Below are 17250 nucleotides of genomic sequence, written 5' to 3' on the forward strand. Positions count from 1 at the left end.
GCAAATTAGTGTGCGACGATATTGTATTACAAAGGACACTTTTTAAATGCCCAATTTGAAATTAGACGTAAAAAATAACTTTTATGCTGAAACTATTAAGGATGTAGCTACCATGGAGTCTCACTGTCACTATAAAAAGAAACAGATAGGAAGGGTCGTCACAAAAGCAAAACCTGGGATCGGACTAGGGGATAGAGATATCAGCTCAGATAAAATAATCCTTTAGGGCAATTATACTGGGGAGCTACACGGCACGTCATAACAATTTACAAATAATATCCAGTCCTGTCGATCTTCGGGTGGTCATGCCACCTATATACTACGATGCGTTTCTATGGTTTTCGGGTATCATATTCTTTTACATATCTCAACATAAACTTTATGAAAGAAAGACACGAAAGATGTTAATCACTAGATGAGACATAGTCAACACACATGAAAAAGTACAAAAGATCTTTGAGATGACCCCTAGTGCCTGCAGGCAGCACGTGCATTTCATGCCAGGTGAGTCGACGGTCCGTCGTCATACCTGGCTGAGCGACCTAATTGCAATCTATAGTCTGATCGATTGTTTTCAGCAGCTATTTGTATTTTTTTCTAAGTTTTACCCGATTTTACGAGTAAACATGCTTTTCTGGATATCGTATTACGCATCCCACTGAACGCCAAGTTAGGCCGAAGTGGGTTATTTCGACATATGCTATTTGCAACTGTGTAAATTTTAGGGATACAGAGTAACAGCCTAAAAACAGTTTTTTTTCTATTTCCGACAGTACTATAGTTTGTAACAGTTTAGAAACTTAGCAAACCTTTATGATGGGCAAAGTGTAAATGGGCCCAGTTGCCCGAACACTTATTAAACTTTTAATTATCTATCTATCTATCTCAAATGTGGTAAGTGGCATTAGGTGGAAGTATGTCTTGATAATGCTGTAGAAATTATTAAAACTTGTAATTGAATAATCTGGCATTGTAAATAAAATTTAAGTGACAAAACCCTTTCCACGTCCATAAGAAATCTCTGCTCAAAGCAGATTCGACTGTACAATTCCGACTATATTATGAGGATATGTTTCTGAATCATTATGAGTGAGTGAGTTTAGTTTTACGCCGCTTTGAGCAGTATTCAAGCAAGATAGAGGCGGGGGACACCAGAAATGGACTTTACACACTCTACCCATGTGGGGAATCGAACCCGGGTCTTCGGCGTGACGAGCGAACGCTTTACCCATTAGGCTACTCCGCCACCCCGGAATCTATCATTATGAAAATAGTGATGATACCGGGTGTTCCAGAAAGGGTGAGCGTACTGAATAGTGAGTGAGTGAGTTTAGCTTTACGCCACACTCAGCAATATTCCAGTTATATTGTGGCGGTCTGTAAATAATCGAGTCTGGACCAGACAATCCATTGATCAACAGCATGAGCATCGAGCTGCGCAATTGGGATACAATGACATGTGTCAACCAAGTCAGCGAGCCTGACCACCCGATCACGTCAGTCGCCTCTTACGACAAGCATGGGTTACTGAAGATCAATTCTAACCCGGACCTTCACAGGTTGTTCTCAATAGACTGTTTATATAGAGACTGTACAATACCTGTAATCCTAAATAGTAGTATGGCCAGTTGCTAGTAATTCTTTATGACAACATTGCACCTGAATGATTTTCTTGTCTGAATTTGAGCATGAGCAGATTACTTGCAATCCTTCACGGGAACTTATACGACAAGAGGTGAGGTGAGGTGAAATTTGGTTTATCGTCGTGCTTGAGAATATTTCGCTCATATGACGACGTGCATGCGTGTGTATGTGTATGTGCGGCTGCTTGTACTAGCCCAGACTTAAGCTTGTTTTATAGTGCTAGCCCACTGAGATACCATGCCGCAGTGAAGCATGAATACCACACTCAGACACATTTGTTGACTCCGAGCCGACCAGTCCTTGTTGTACCCATTAATGCCGAGCGCCAGGCAGGAACCAACAAGTACCATATTTTAACATCTTTTGGCATGACACGGTCGGGGATCGAACCCGTGACCTTCCGCTCTCCGGGCGGACTATACGACAAGATCTAACATGAGCACAAGACCATGTACATATACAGTTCATGCAATGTGCAAGAGTGATTGAGTATATTTTTACGCCGTACTCAGTAATATTCCGTTTATATGGCGGCGGTCTGTAAATAATCGAGTCTGGACTATACGACCCAGTGATCAACAGCATGAGCATCGATCAACGCAACTGGGACACGATGACATGTGTAAACCAAGTCAGCGAGTCCATCTTGTTAGTCGCCTCTTACGACAAGCATGGGTTACTGAAGATCAATTCTAACCCGGATCTTCACGGGTGCAATGTGCCTGAAGAGACTGTTTAGGAAAGGTAAGTGCATCACCTGTATGGCCCCTGTTCTTCAGCACAAGAGTGGCATTAGTTGTGTCAAAATTATGCATCACGAAAGGGTCGTACTTCTTGGCCTGAGCTTGTTTTGCCTGGATGTTGATGGGAGACTGCCGTTGACCCCCACATGTTGGGTTAATATCGGTCCAGTTGGCTGGTCCTGGAAAGGCAATGTATGATAATATAACCCGAGTATGTGTTATAGTGAGTGAGTGAGTTAAAATTTAGAGACCAGTGGGCTGGTCCTGGATAGGCAAGACGTTGGACAAGACGTTGGACAATCTTATTAAATTCATTCATATCCTACATTTCATATTTAAATTTTGTTGAGGCTCTTCATTGACTTCATTCAGTGAATGAGTGAGTTAAAATTTATTGTCACACCGGCAGTATTTCAGCCATACCGTGACTTCAAAAGTTTTGGATAAACTTTAAATACATGTTGTTACTATAAAATCCAGTTTTGTTTTAAAACGAGTATGTATCCATAAAATATATCATCATATGTAACAGTACAATATAAAAATAGGTTATAGATCAACATCTAAAGGGAGATCACCATACTAGGGACGTATGTGTTATAAATATACTGAGGGAAACAAATAAGGGAACACCACTTCATGGCAGTGTTACAGTTTTTATCTTAGATTGCCTCCCACAGCGCTATTCAAAGCTGGTGATGAAAACTGGAAAATATTTAAGGAACGCTTGAATTTCCCGTGTTCCTATATTTGTTTCTCTCAGAGTATGATGTATTGTTTCATTTGAACTATTTGTTTGAAGATTATTAAGATTTAAAACAATAACATCAAATATATAAAATTCTTGCTTCAATATTACATCCATAACTGTTAATGTAATTAATCCGGTTTGCTGTCTCTGAAGGCGAAAATGCATGTTTTTGTCCTATTTGTGTCATTTTGAAAAAGTCTTGATGAGTGAGTGAGTGAGTGAGTATGGTTTTACGCCGCTTTCAGCAGTATTCCAGCAATATCACCGGGGGGGCTGACAGAAATGGGCTTCACACATTGTACCCATGTGGGGAATCTAACCTGGGTCTTCAGCGTGACGAGCGGACGCTTTAACCATTAGGCTACCCCACCGCCCCCAGTGTTGATGATAAACATTCTGAAAGTTCAAAGGATAATTTACTGGTCGTCACATATGAATAACTAGAGGTAACATAAAAAGTAAACTTACCTATGTTACCAAAGTAACCCCAAGTTTCAGCACCTGTATAACATAAAAGGTATTGGTATCAGATACAACGGAATAATGCACAACAGGAAAATAACGCATTTTGGGTGAAATACGGTACTCCATATGAAATTACTATGCAAATAATCAGTGTTAGTCACACGGTTTATTGAGAACACAATAAGTTAAATGTCCTCATTCATTTCATTGGGGTAAGACAAAGGTGTACAAACTGTGTTCTCCATTTTGCTGACCTGAATCATTATGCATATTAGTTGGAATTTGTGCTTGTATTGGCAGAGTTAAAACAAGTTCATTGTGCAAAGAAGTTTAAACTTAAAGTCAATACCGATGTGTTGTATGTCGACCCCATCTGCAACATCCCAATGGCTCTTTCTCTCTCTTCAGCTGTTAATCTTGGCATATTTCTCGTACTTGTGTATCATATCATCTTTTCTAGGCTCTCTCCATACCCTGTAGAATCATTCTACATGTGAAATGGATGCAAATACTGCTTGAATATTGCTGCGTTTTGGCGATTGATATTGCTATGCGTAAACAGAAAATGGAAAATTCCTACTTGCAAGCAAAAATGTTAACCATGATCATTGTAGAAGTTCCTAAACACTTTTTCACAATATCAAAGACACGTTTTACTTGGTTTTCTAATGTAAATCAGCAGAAAATGTTTTAAAAGACTGAAATCATGGGGATGATTATTTTACAATTTTATACACTCTACAACAGTTGTTTCTTGTTTTAATAGTTGAAAAATGGTGACTTTAAATGGTGTATCTTTGTTTCCAAAGCAGGATTTTATTTCAACCATTCTTTTGAACATCTAAATCACTGTTATTGGTTTATTTCGGTAGGGACGAAAATAGGACAATTTAATTTTTCTGAAAAATGATTTGTCTTAACCGGCCCATATTGTTGATTTTTCAAATCAAGGGATGATAAACATTTCATGGCATCATCATTAAAGGAAATTTCTAACAATGTTGGTGTTCCTATAATCATTTGTTTTAACGACCCCATTGTATTGATTTACCACCTCAAAGGATGATAAACATTTCAAAGCATAATCATTCCAGAATAGTTCGAACAACGTCTAATCATTTTCATTTGTAACTTCAAACCAATTTTTTCACAGAGATAATTGTCATATGCATATGTTTTATTAAAGATACATTTTCTGTCCAAATCGACGGAAATTGTTAGTAGCCGTTCCCGAACGAATGAGTGAGTTTAGTTTTACGCCGCTTTTAGCAATATTCCAGCAATACCACGACGGGGGACCCCAGACATGTGCTTCACACATTGTACCCATATGGGGAATCGTACCCGGGTCTACGGAGTGACGAGCGAACGATTTAACCATTAGGCTACATCACCGCCCCAGCTTCCATCTGAAACTAGTTAGACCACAACGTTCAAATTATGTTTCTACAATCACCAGCAAACCTAGGGTGGTGTCGTCCTTCTGGTGCTGTAGTTCATACAGGTTGCAAAGGTATTTTTAAGGATTTTTAAAAAGGCCACGACACATGGTTTATATTCCATCTTATTCAGGAATGGGTTGTGCACATGTGGTATACATTCATGTGGCAGTATGTAATACAAATGCCTAATATTTAACTTTATAAAAATCCTTTACAACGCAATGACAGCAGGTACATTGGCATTTTAATTTATGTCGTTGTTGTATTGTTCAGTCTTAAAAATGTTCCCCAATTGAATTTCAGTGACGTGTAACTGGGTTTTCTTACATCTTTTGTTGACACAATCTGTATATAATAGTCACCAATGAAATATTTATCATCATAAGATCAGCATTACCGCAGTTTCCCTCTACCAGGACAATAACTACGCCTGCTAATGCATATTTTCCACGTGGAATACCTTATCAAAATACATAAACACCTGTAGAAAGCATGAATTCACTCACGTGAAGACAATTATTATTCAAGGCAGCAATACATGGATAATGAGCTAGATATTAATGTGAATGACAACCGGTAGACGTTTACGACTTAAACAGTCGGTTTGATAACAATGCAGGGACATGCACGGTGACTTATTCACAAAACTTGATTTGTATCCTTGTAAAGGGTAATGTCTCTGAACGTACGGACAACTTACTAGTCTCTGAACCAACGAGTGGTGATATAATTGGGGAATCATGCTCAGCAAACATCGCTGCCAAAGAGTATGATCCTACATCATCAGAGGCACTTGCACAAAGTATTGTTGTTACACAGATTGGTGGGGGTTTTTTTGCTCTTTTTTTTGGACGGCATAATTTCTGTTATTGTTTTTAATGCGAAACGGGACAGATTGATGTTATTTGTGAACGCAGAAAATATTGATTATCGTGTAAACATCATTTGTGATAAAATCACAACATTAAATCTATGCGCAGACAATAGCATACATGTAAACGTGCTTATAGACGTAATAGCTCACAGCAAAGTAAATCAGCATTCTTAACCGCAAGCAAAAGTGGTAACAGTAAAACTTTAAAAACGCTTTTTCACATTTCAAAATGGATTGTGCAGAATACGTGCATTCTTCTAAACACACTGATTCTAATTTCTTTTTTGTAAATTTGGAAAACTTTTGATTCAAAACAAGATACACAGCCAGTAATTGGCATTAATTCATTTTATACTTTCTTTAAGGATTTAAATGCTGCTAAAGGCAACAATAATATGATGGTGTTGACAACGTTGTTGATGCTCATAACATTGAAAATGTTAATAATGTAGATTACGATGTAAACATTCATGATGTAAATGATTTTGATGTTGATTTTCGACATGCTTGTATTGTAAATAGTTATATATAAGACGCTCCTTTAACTGATACAAAAAATACTTGAATCTGTACAGCAATTAATAATAATAAGGGTTGCTGTTTAGATAATGTGTATAATGAGCATATTAAGGGTACGAGTTGTTTATTGTCATTTAAGAGTATGGTGTAATGCCGGAATCGTGGCTTTTGTGTACGAAAAGACCAATTTATAAGAATAAAGGGGACAAAGCTGACTCCAGTAAGAGTAAGAGGCTACAAACCTATTCTGATAAGGTCGGCTTCATAGGTGAAGCGCAAGCGGGCTTTGAAAAGGGTTATTCAACTATACTAGGCACATAAAGAAACTGTGCATACAAAAATTTAAATCTAAATTTATCAAACCTGTGTACACACATAAGAATTTAAACTCAGAGATTAGTGACATGTATCCAACATGCATGCACGTGCCACGTTCCGTGACGTCAGTGGGTTCGTCCTTGAGACGTGCAATACGTTGTTGCACGTGCATTCCGGGAAAGAGAAACAAAGCAAATGAATGCCACACAATACTGTCACTTTGGAAAGCTCAAACCCTGCCCTTGCCATAGTTCAAAAAATTAAATGGCTATTGAAACGCTTAGCATGCCAAGGCTCACGTCTGCACAACGTCATGAGGCCATTGGGATGGTCCGTGGGGAATGTCTCAACGACAAGTGGCTGCACATTTCCACTGCCACCGGAACACCATTTCTGCACTGGTGAGACGCTACCAGAACTCAAATGACGTCATCGATCGGCCACGTTGTGGACGTCCACGTGTAACAACGCCAAGAGAGGACAGATTGATAAGGGTGACCCATCTTCGCCACAGGTTTCAGACTGCAGTGATGACTGTCCGAACCATCCCAGGACTTCGCCGTATCCACCCCAACACAGTTCGACAACGTTTACGTCATCACGGGATCAGACCACGACGTCCCGCCATACGGCCTATCCTGACACAACGTCATCGACAAGCTCGCCGAATGTGGTGCCGAAATCATGTCCGCAGACCCTTGTTTTGGTGGAGAAATGTTTTTACAGATGAGTCAAGGTTTAACATTTCCCATAGTAATGGACGTCAACGTGCCTATAGACGCGTGGGAGAACGTTATGCACAGGCCTGTGTCTTGGAGAGGAATCGCTTTGGTGGTGGTGGTTCCGTGATGATTTGGGGTGTAATAACAGCACGCCAAAGAACTCATTTGGTGATTGTTCAGGGCAACTTAACTGGTGTGGGCTACAGGGATCCGATTGTTCGACCTGTGGCAATTCCTTTTCTACAACGTCATGGCCCTGGGTTAACATTCCAACAGGACAATGCCCACCCTCATACGGCAAGGGTTGCTATGGATTTCTTGCAACACCAAAACGTTGACTTACTGCCTTGGCATGCAAATTCACCGGATCTCTCCCCGATAGAGAATGTTTGGGATGAGATGGATCGACGTCTACGCCGTCTTCCTCATCCGCCAGATAACGTCCTTGACCTTGCAACAGAACTTGAGGGAATCTGGCGTGACATCCCACAATCCTTCCTTGCACGTTTGATAGGCTCTATGCGTCGTCGATGCACTGCTGTTCTCAATGCCGATGGTGGACATACCGGTTATGTGGTCTCTCCTTAGGCAAGTGAGTTTGTTCAAAATTGTCTCTGTTCACCCAGCAGAAAGTGGGTACCCGGTGAAATAAGTCATGAGACTATTAACCTTACTGCGCCTAACAGGCAGTAATAATGGTCAGATTGTGTGCTTTGAGCAGGATATCTAGCCTGGAAGAGGCGCCATATAAACAACCTATGGAACAACATGTTCCAGTATGATAAAGCCCGGGCCCATACTGCCAGAGCTACACGGGACTTCCTACAACAGAACGGTGTCAACATTATGCAATGGTCACTGTGCCACCATACTTGGACCCATCTGTAAATAAGGACTAAATTCTTGTTTAGACTGTAACTCATTAGTTTCTGATTTTTTTAAATGTGGTTAATGTTACTAAAGAAGACAGATTATGTACATTGTGTAAAAATTCAAAAGGAGATGAATTTTACTTTGGTTATATTGTCAATATTTAGGAAAGAAATTCATTCCCACCAAACCTTTATTGTAATTACCCATCTTTAGATAAAATTATATCCCTGATGTCTTTTACGCATAGAGCACTACTGTTAAAAACTTGGCTACGTATGCTCCAATTAACAAACCTCTTCATTTGTATTTTTCTCTATGTCACTATTGTGATCTTCTTGAGAATAAACCATGCATTCATACAGCTTTAGTCATGAGGATGATTGCTTGGTGAAATGCATTGGACGAAGTAAGCGATACAGTAGTATGTTAATTGTTAACGACTAAAATGTTGGGAAGGAGATTTGTTCAGCATGAATGTTAATTGCATAGAGCGACGTTTCGACGTAGATTCTTAGACAGTTGTCAAGGTAAAAGTGACTACAACCAAATTATGAGAAGTATATAAACATACTATGTTTTGACAAAAAGCAGATTAACATTAACAGAATGTAATTGAATAATAACTGGTACATTATTGGGAGAGGCCAGTTAGGGACTAAGAACAACACATGGGACTGGTGGTGGAGCCAATAAACAAGGGGGATTTAGGCCTTTGAATGACATTGTGATACACATAAGATATTGAGTCTTTATGGATGTCAACTTTATTATGAGGAACACATATATCCTTAGTTTGTCAAAACATGCTATGTATATACACTTTTAATCATTTGGTAGTAGTCACTTTTAGCTTGATAACGGTGTCAGAGTCTATATCGAAACGTCGCTTTATGAAAGAAACAAGATCCTGTCCACCATAGAGTTATATGTTTCATAAACTCACCAACTTCTAGAATGGCGATCAAACTAATGTTCAGCATAGTATGAAATAACATTCCCCAAAACAAATGAAAACAACAACAATCCAAAATAAAACAAACAAACAAAAAACAAATACTTAACATATAACATATCATTTTGTGCTTACCACACAAGTGACGTGTAATGCTTACACCCATACAAATAAGATACCACGCTTATCACAAAACAAATCATACATAGTGCTTACCACACAACAAATAAAATACCATGCTTAACACAAAACAAATGATATATCATGCCTATCCCCAAACAAACAACATACAGTTCTTATCACAAAACAATTTCCACATGATGCTTACCCCACAACAAAGAATATACCATGCTTATCACAATCCAATTTTCACATAATGCTTATCCCAAACAAATAACACACAGTGCTTATCATAAAGCCTATTACAAAAGAACCTGATATTGCACAAATCAAATAACATACCACCCTTATACTAAAATACGTGGCATGTCATGTTTACCACCAAACATATATCATATCATACTTACCACAAAACTAGTGAAACATCATGCTTACCACAAAACAAGTGACATATCGTGCATTTCACAAAACAAGTGACACATCAAGCTCACCACAAAACAAGTGAGATATCACAGAACAAACGACATATCATGTTTACCACACAAAAAAATGTGACTCATGCTTACCCCAAAACATGTGAATCTCATGCGTACCACAAAACAGGTAACATATCACAAGCAAGTGACATTTCATGCTTACCACAAGACCTGTTGTATATCATGCTTACAACAAAAAAGGAACATATCGAGCTTATACACCATACAAAACATGTGTCTCATGCTTACGACAAAACATGTGACATCTCATCCGTACCACATATCATATTTACCTCTAAACAAGTGACATAGCATGCTTACCATAAAACAAGTGACATATCATGCTTACCACAAACAACTGAATGATGATGCCCACCAAACATGTGAAATATCTTGCTTACAAAAAAAGTGACATATCATGCTTACCACAAAGTGACATATCATGCTTACAACAAAGCAAGTGCCATATCATGCTTACCACAGAACAAGTGCCATGTCATGCTTACCATAGAAAACACGCAATTCATGTTTACCACAAAACATGTGACATATAATGCTTACCACAGAACAAGTGACATATCATGCTTACCACAAAACAAGTGACATATCACGCTTACAACAAACAAGTGACGTATTATGCTTACCACAAAACAAGTGACATATCATGCTTACCACAAAATAAGTGACGTATCATGCTTATCACAAAACAAGTGACGTATCATGCTTACCACAAACACGTGACATATCATGCTTACCACACAATAAGTGCCATGTCATGCTTACCACAAAACAAGTGACATATCATGCTTACCACAAACAAGTGACATATCATGCTTACCACAAACAAGTGACATATCATGCTTACCACAAACAAGTGACATCATGCATGACATATCATGCTTTACTACCAAACAAGTGACATATCATGCTAACCACAAACAAGTGACATATCATGTTTACCACATACAAGTGACATATCATGCTTACCACAAACAAGTGACATATCATGCTTTCCAGAGAACAAGTGAAGCATCATGCTTACCACAAAACAAGTGACATATTATGCTTACCACAATCAAATGACTTATCATGCTTACTACAAAACAAATGACATATCATGCTTACCACAAACAAGTGACATATCATGCTTTCCATAGAACAAGTGACACATCATGCTTACCACAAAACAAGTGACATATTATGCTTACCACAATCAAATGACTTATCATCCTTACCACAAAGCAAGTGCCATATCATGCTTACTGCAAAACAAGTGACATATCATGCTTTCCAGAGAACAAGTGACATATTATGCTTACCACACAAAACATGTGACTCACGCTTACCGGGAAACGTCATATATGATACTTATCACGAAAAGGTCACATATCATGCTAACCACAGAACAAGTGACATATCATGCTTACCAGAAAACAAGTGACATATCATGCTTACCACTCAATAAGTGACATATCATGCTTACCACTCAACAAGTGACATATCATGCTTACCACTCAATAAGTGACATATCATGCTTACCACTCAACAAGTGACATATCATGCTTACCACTCAACAAGTGACATATCATGCTTACCACTCAACAAGTGACATATCATGCTTACCACTCAATAAGTGACATATCATGCTTACCACTAACAAGACATATCATGCTTACCACTCAATAAGTGACATATCATGCTTACCAACCGAACAAAGTGACATATCATGCTTACCACTCAACAAGTGACATATCATGCTTACCACTCAATAAGTGACATATCATGCTTACCACTCAATAAGTGACATATCATGCTTACCACTCAACAAGTGACATATCATGCTTACCACTCAATAAGTGACATATCATGCTTACCACTCAACAAGTGACATATCATGCTTACCACTCAATAAGTGACATATCATGCTTACCACTCAAGTGTGACATATCATGCTTACCACTCAACAAGTGACATATCATGCTTACCACTCAACAAGTGACATATCATGCTTACCACTCAACAAGTGACATATCATGCTTACCACTCAATAAGTGACATATCATGCTTACCACTCAACAAGTGACATATCATGCTTACCACTCAATAAGTGACATATCATGCTTACCACTCAACAAGTGACATATCATGCTTACCACAACAAGTGACATATCATGCTTACCACTCAACAAGTGACATATCATGCTTACCACTCAACAAGTGACATATCATGCTTACCACTCAACAAGTGACATATCATGCTTACCACTCAACCATATCATGCTTTAACAAGTGACATATCATGCTTACCAGAAAACAAGTGACATATCATGCTTACCACTCAAGAAAGTGACATATCATGCTTACCACCACTCAACAAGTGACATATCATGCATACCAATAAGCTCAACAAGTGACATATCATGCTTACCACTCAACAAGTGACATATCATGCTTACCACTAAACAAGTGACATATCATGCTTACCACAAAACAAGTGACATATCATGCTTACCACTCAACAAGTGACATATCATGCTTACCACTCAACAAGTGACATATCATGCTTACCACTCAACAAGTGACATATCATGCTTACCACTCAATAAGTGACATATCATGCTTACCACTCAACAAGTGACATATCATGCTTACCACTCAACAAGTGACATATCATGCTTACCACTCAATCATGCAAGTGACATATCATGCTTACCACTCAACAAGTGACCACTCAACAAGTGACATATCATGCTTACCACCACTCAACAAGTGACATATCATGCTTACCACTCAACAAGTGACATATCATGCTTACCACTCAATAAGTGACATATCATGCTTACCACTCAATAAGTGACATATCATGCTTACCACTCAACAAGTGACATATCATGCTTACCACTCAATAAGTGACATATCATGCTTACCACTCAACAAGTGACATATCATGCTTACCACTCAACAAGTGACATATCATGCTTACCACTCAACAAGTGACATATCATGCTTACCACTCAATAAGTGACATATCATGCTTACCACTCAACAAGTGACATATCATGCTTACCACTCAATAAGTGACATATCATGCTTACCACTCAACAAGTGACATATCATGCTTACCACTCAACAAGTGACATATCATGCTTACCACTCAACAAGTGACATATCATGCTTACCACTCAACAAGTGACATATCATGCTTACCACTCAACAAGTGACATATCATGCTTTACAGAGAACAAGTGACATATCATGCTTACCACAGAACAAGTGACATATCATGCTTACCAGAAATATTATACAACAAGAGAACAAGTGACATATCATGCTTACCACAGAAAAGTGACATATCCCGACCAGAAAACAAGTGACATATCATGCTTACCACTCAACAAGTGACATATCATGCATACCAATAAGCAAGTGACATATCATGCTCACCACAAAACAAGTGAAATATCATGCTTTACAGAAAACAAGTGACATATTATGCTTACCACAAAAACATGACATATCATGCTTACCGAAATAGGAAATTATGCTCATATAACTTACTACGAAAGTGACATATCATGCTGCTACCACAAAACAAGTGACATATCATGCTTACCACTCAACAAGTGACATATCATGCTTACCACTCAACAAGTGACATATCATGCTTACCACTCAATAAGTGACATATCATGCTTACCACTCAACAAGTGACATATCATGCTTACCACTCAACAAGTGACATATCATGCTTACCACTCAATAAGTGACATATCATGCTTACCACTCAACAAGTGACATATCATGCTTACCATATCATGCTTACCACTCAAGTGTGACATATCATGCTTACCACTCAACAAGTGACATATCATGCTTACCACCACAAAACAAGTGACATATCATGCTTACCACTCAACAAGTGACATATCATGCTTACCACTCAACAAGTGACATATCATGCTTACCACTCAACAAGTGACATATCATGCTTACCACTCAACAAGTGACATATCATGCTTACCACTCAAAAACAAGTGACATATCATGCTTACCACTCAAACAAGTGACATATCATGCTTACCACTAAACAAGTGACATATCATGCTTACCACTGACATATCATGCTTACCAGAAAACAAGGACATATCATGCTTACCACTCAATAAGTGACATATCATGCTTACCACCACAAAAGTGACATATCATGTGACACCACTTACAAAAACAAGTGACATATCATGCTTACCACTCAAACAAGTGACATATCATGCTTACCACTCAATAAGTGACATATCATGCTTACCAGAAAACAAGTGACATATCATGCTTACCACTCAAAACAAGTGACATATCATGCTTACCACTCAATAAGTGACATATCATGCTTACCACTCAATAAGTGACATATCATGCTTACCACTCAACAAGTGACATATCATGCTTACCACTCAACAAGTGACATATCATGCTTACCACTCAACAAGTGACATATCATGCTTACCACTCAATAAGTGACATATCATGCTTTACTTGACATATCATGCTTACAACTAAGTGACATATCATGCTTACCACTCAACAAGTGACATATCATGCTTACCACTCATAAGTGACATATCATGCTTACCACAAGTCAATCAAGTGACATATCATGCTTACCACTCAACAAGTGACATATCATGCTTACCACTCAACAAGTGACAAGTGACATATCATGCTTACCACCACAATAAGTGACATATCATGCTTACCACAATACATATCATGCTTACTCAACAAGTGACATATTATGCTTACCACTCAACAAGTGACATATCTTACCACTCAACAAGTGACATATCATGCTTACCACTCAACAAGTGACATATCATGCTTACCACTCATGCTTACCACAAACAAGTGACATATCATGCTTACCAGAAAACAAGTGACATATCATGCTTACCACAGAACAAGTGACATATCATGCTTACCAGAAAACAAGTGACATATCATGCTTACCTCAACAAAACCAATAAACAAGTGACATATCATGCTTATCACCAAGTGACATATTATGCAAAAACAAGTGACATATCCAGCTTACCAGAAAACAAGTGACATATCATGCTTACCACTCAACAAGTGACATATCATGCATACCAATAAGCAAGTGACATATCATGCTCACCACAAAACAAGTGAAATATCATGCTTTACAGAAAACAAGTGACATATTATGCTTACCACACAAAACATGTGATTCACGCTTACCGGGAAACGTCATATATCATACTTACCACGAAGAGGTCACATATCATGCTAACCACAGAACAAGTGACATATCATGCTTTCCAGAGAACAAGTGACATATCATGCTTACCACTCAACAAGTGACATATCATGCTTACCACTCAACAAGTGACATATCATGCTTACCACTCAACAAGTGACATATCATGCTTACCACTCAACAAGTGACATATCATGCTTACCACTCAAAACAAGTGAATCATGCTTACCAGAAAACAAGTGACATATTATGCTTACTACAAAACAAGTGACATATCATGTTTATCACACAAAACATGTGACTCATGCTTACCACAAAACTTGTGCCATACCATGTTTATACAACAAAGTGACATATCATGCTTACCACAAAAAAGTGACATATCATGTTTACCACAAAACAAATGACATATCATGCTTACCATAGAAAACATGTGACTCATACTTACCAAAAAAGTGACATATCATGCTTACCACAAAACAAGTGACATATCATGCGTACCACAAAACAAGTGACATATCTCATGCTTACCACAAAATAAGTGACATATCATGTTTACAAAATCTTATGATATTGGAGGTAGTGTTGAATACATTGCACATGCTTTATGCATAGCGACAACAGATATCAGTAGAGGTCAAAACGAAAGGAAAAATGTACGCATTTAAATTCTTCTTTCAAGAATAATACAATTGGTCAATTACAAAATTCAATTCAATTTCGAAACCAGCGTACTGGAATGTATGGAAGAAGCATAATTAGAAAGGAAATAGTGATTTCGTTTCTTAACTGTAACTTTTCCAGTTACTTCTTTACTTTTAAGAATGAGATACATTCTAGTGACAAAGATGAGATCTAAAGTGTGTGAGGCTCTGAGACCTAATTGAACCAGATGCCTGTCGATATTCTAGACTCTCCCATATCTCGAGAAGACATCACTGAAATCACATTAAACCAGGAATTGAGTGCTGATAAAGTCATCGTTGTTTTGCGCTGCCTTTATCAATATTCCAGTAATATCAAGGTGAGGTACACCAGATCCTCTTTAGAGGTTTTCAAATAGTCAACATAATCAATTCATCAATTTTCCTACGTAGAATTTATACTTAACGTCCTGTAGGAAAATTAGAACTTCACAGGGAGTTAGCCGCGATAGCCGACCACACGCAAGCCAACCCTGACCAAGCCATCCTATGGAACAACATCGACATCCTGGAAATCAACCGACAAGACTACAAAATTAGGAAACTCATTGAAGCCACAAACATCCAATGCCACAACCCCACCATGAATCGTGATCAAGGTTATTTCATCTCCTCAGCCTATCACCACCTAATCAAAGACCACCACCAGTAATCCATCCATACCTCCTTTGTCCATCTGGCTTCCACGCTCCCCTTTGTGCTTGTAATCACAACTAGTGTACTTCAACCTACTTACTTATCATCATCCCATTGTACGTCAAACTCATGAATTGTATAACTCAACTCTAATCACTCTGTACATCAACCTCCTCTGCTCAAAATCACTTATCAAATATCCAATGTACATCAACCTTGTTAATTGTATATACTCACTATGCAGCAATGTATATATTCTCCTTGTTACAAATTGTTGTATCACTTGTTTGATAACGGTGTTAGTACCTTCACCGAAACGTCGCACTCATTGCAATAAAGAAGTTGACTATCCATAGAACTTAGTTTTCCTTCACAGGGAGTTGGTCACTCGTCATTTTCATTTGTTTCGCTAGCACAAATAATCGTAGCAGTCATACAATTTCCTATTTTCGTGATACGAATCAAACCATCAAACATCTTGATGAGCACCGTTAGCAGGCGGGCAAGGTGAGGATGATCTATGGCATGATTTCGCCATCCAATTACATCGAGAAACTATCAGATTATTTCCACTTTATTCACATCACCTCACCTCACCTACCAGCTTCCTCTTATATACTTACCAGCGACGGTTTTTTCCAAAGCCAGAGGAATTACAACAACGATGATTTTAAAAACGTTGAGGCAACCCATTATTGACAGTGCGTGTGGCTTTCAAAATCTCGTTTGCCTAACATAT

The 17250-nt window shown here is 38.3% G+C and overlaps 1 protein-coding gene and 1 long non-coding RNA gene across 2 annotated transcripts in view; one reads left to right on the forward strand and one right to left on the reverse strand.

The window, feature by feature from the left end:
- Positions 1-17250, reverse strand: part of LOC124264356 (carbonic anhydrase 7-like) — a 36184-nt gene extending 18934 nt beyond the window's left edge. The window contains exons 1-3 of the mRNA XM_046699110.1: positions 17135-17250; positions 3607-3639; positions 2402-2566 (exon numbers count right to left, since the gene is read on the reverse strand). Of these exons, the coding sequence (XP_046555066.1) occupies positions 2402-2566; positions 3607-3639; positions 17135-17204 (268 nt within the window). The 5' untranslated portion in view covers positions 17205-17250. The remainder of the gene's footprint in view (positions 1-2401; positions 2567-3606; positions 3640-17134) is intronic.
- LOC124264357 lies at positions 12186-15235 on the forward strand. The gene is made up of 2 exons (XR_006895111.1): positions 12186-12245; positions 14997-15235. It is a non-coding gene; the product is annotated as an uncharacterized LOC124264357 (long non-coding RNA).

This window comes from Haliotis rubra, unplaced genomic scaffold, assembly GCF_003918875.1.
Source record: "Haliotis rubra isolate DU_JTF1 unplaced genomic scaffold, ASM391887v1 Scf92, whole genome shotgun sequence".
Lineage (NCBI taxonomy): Eukaryota > Metazoa > Mollusca > Gastropoda > Lepetellida > Haliotidae > Haliotis > Haliotis rubra.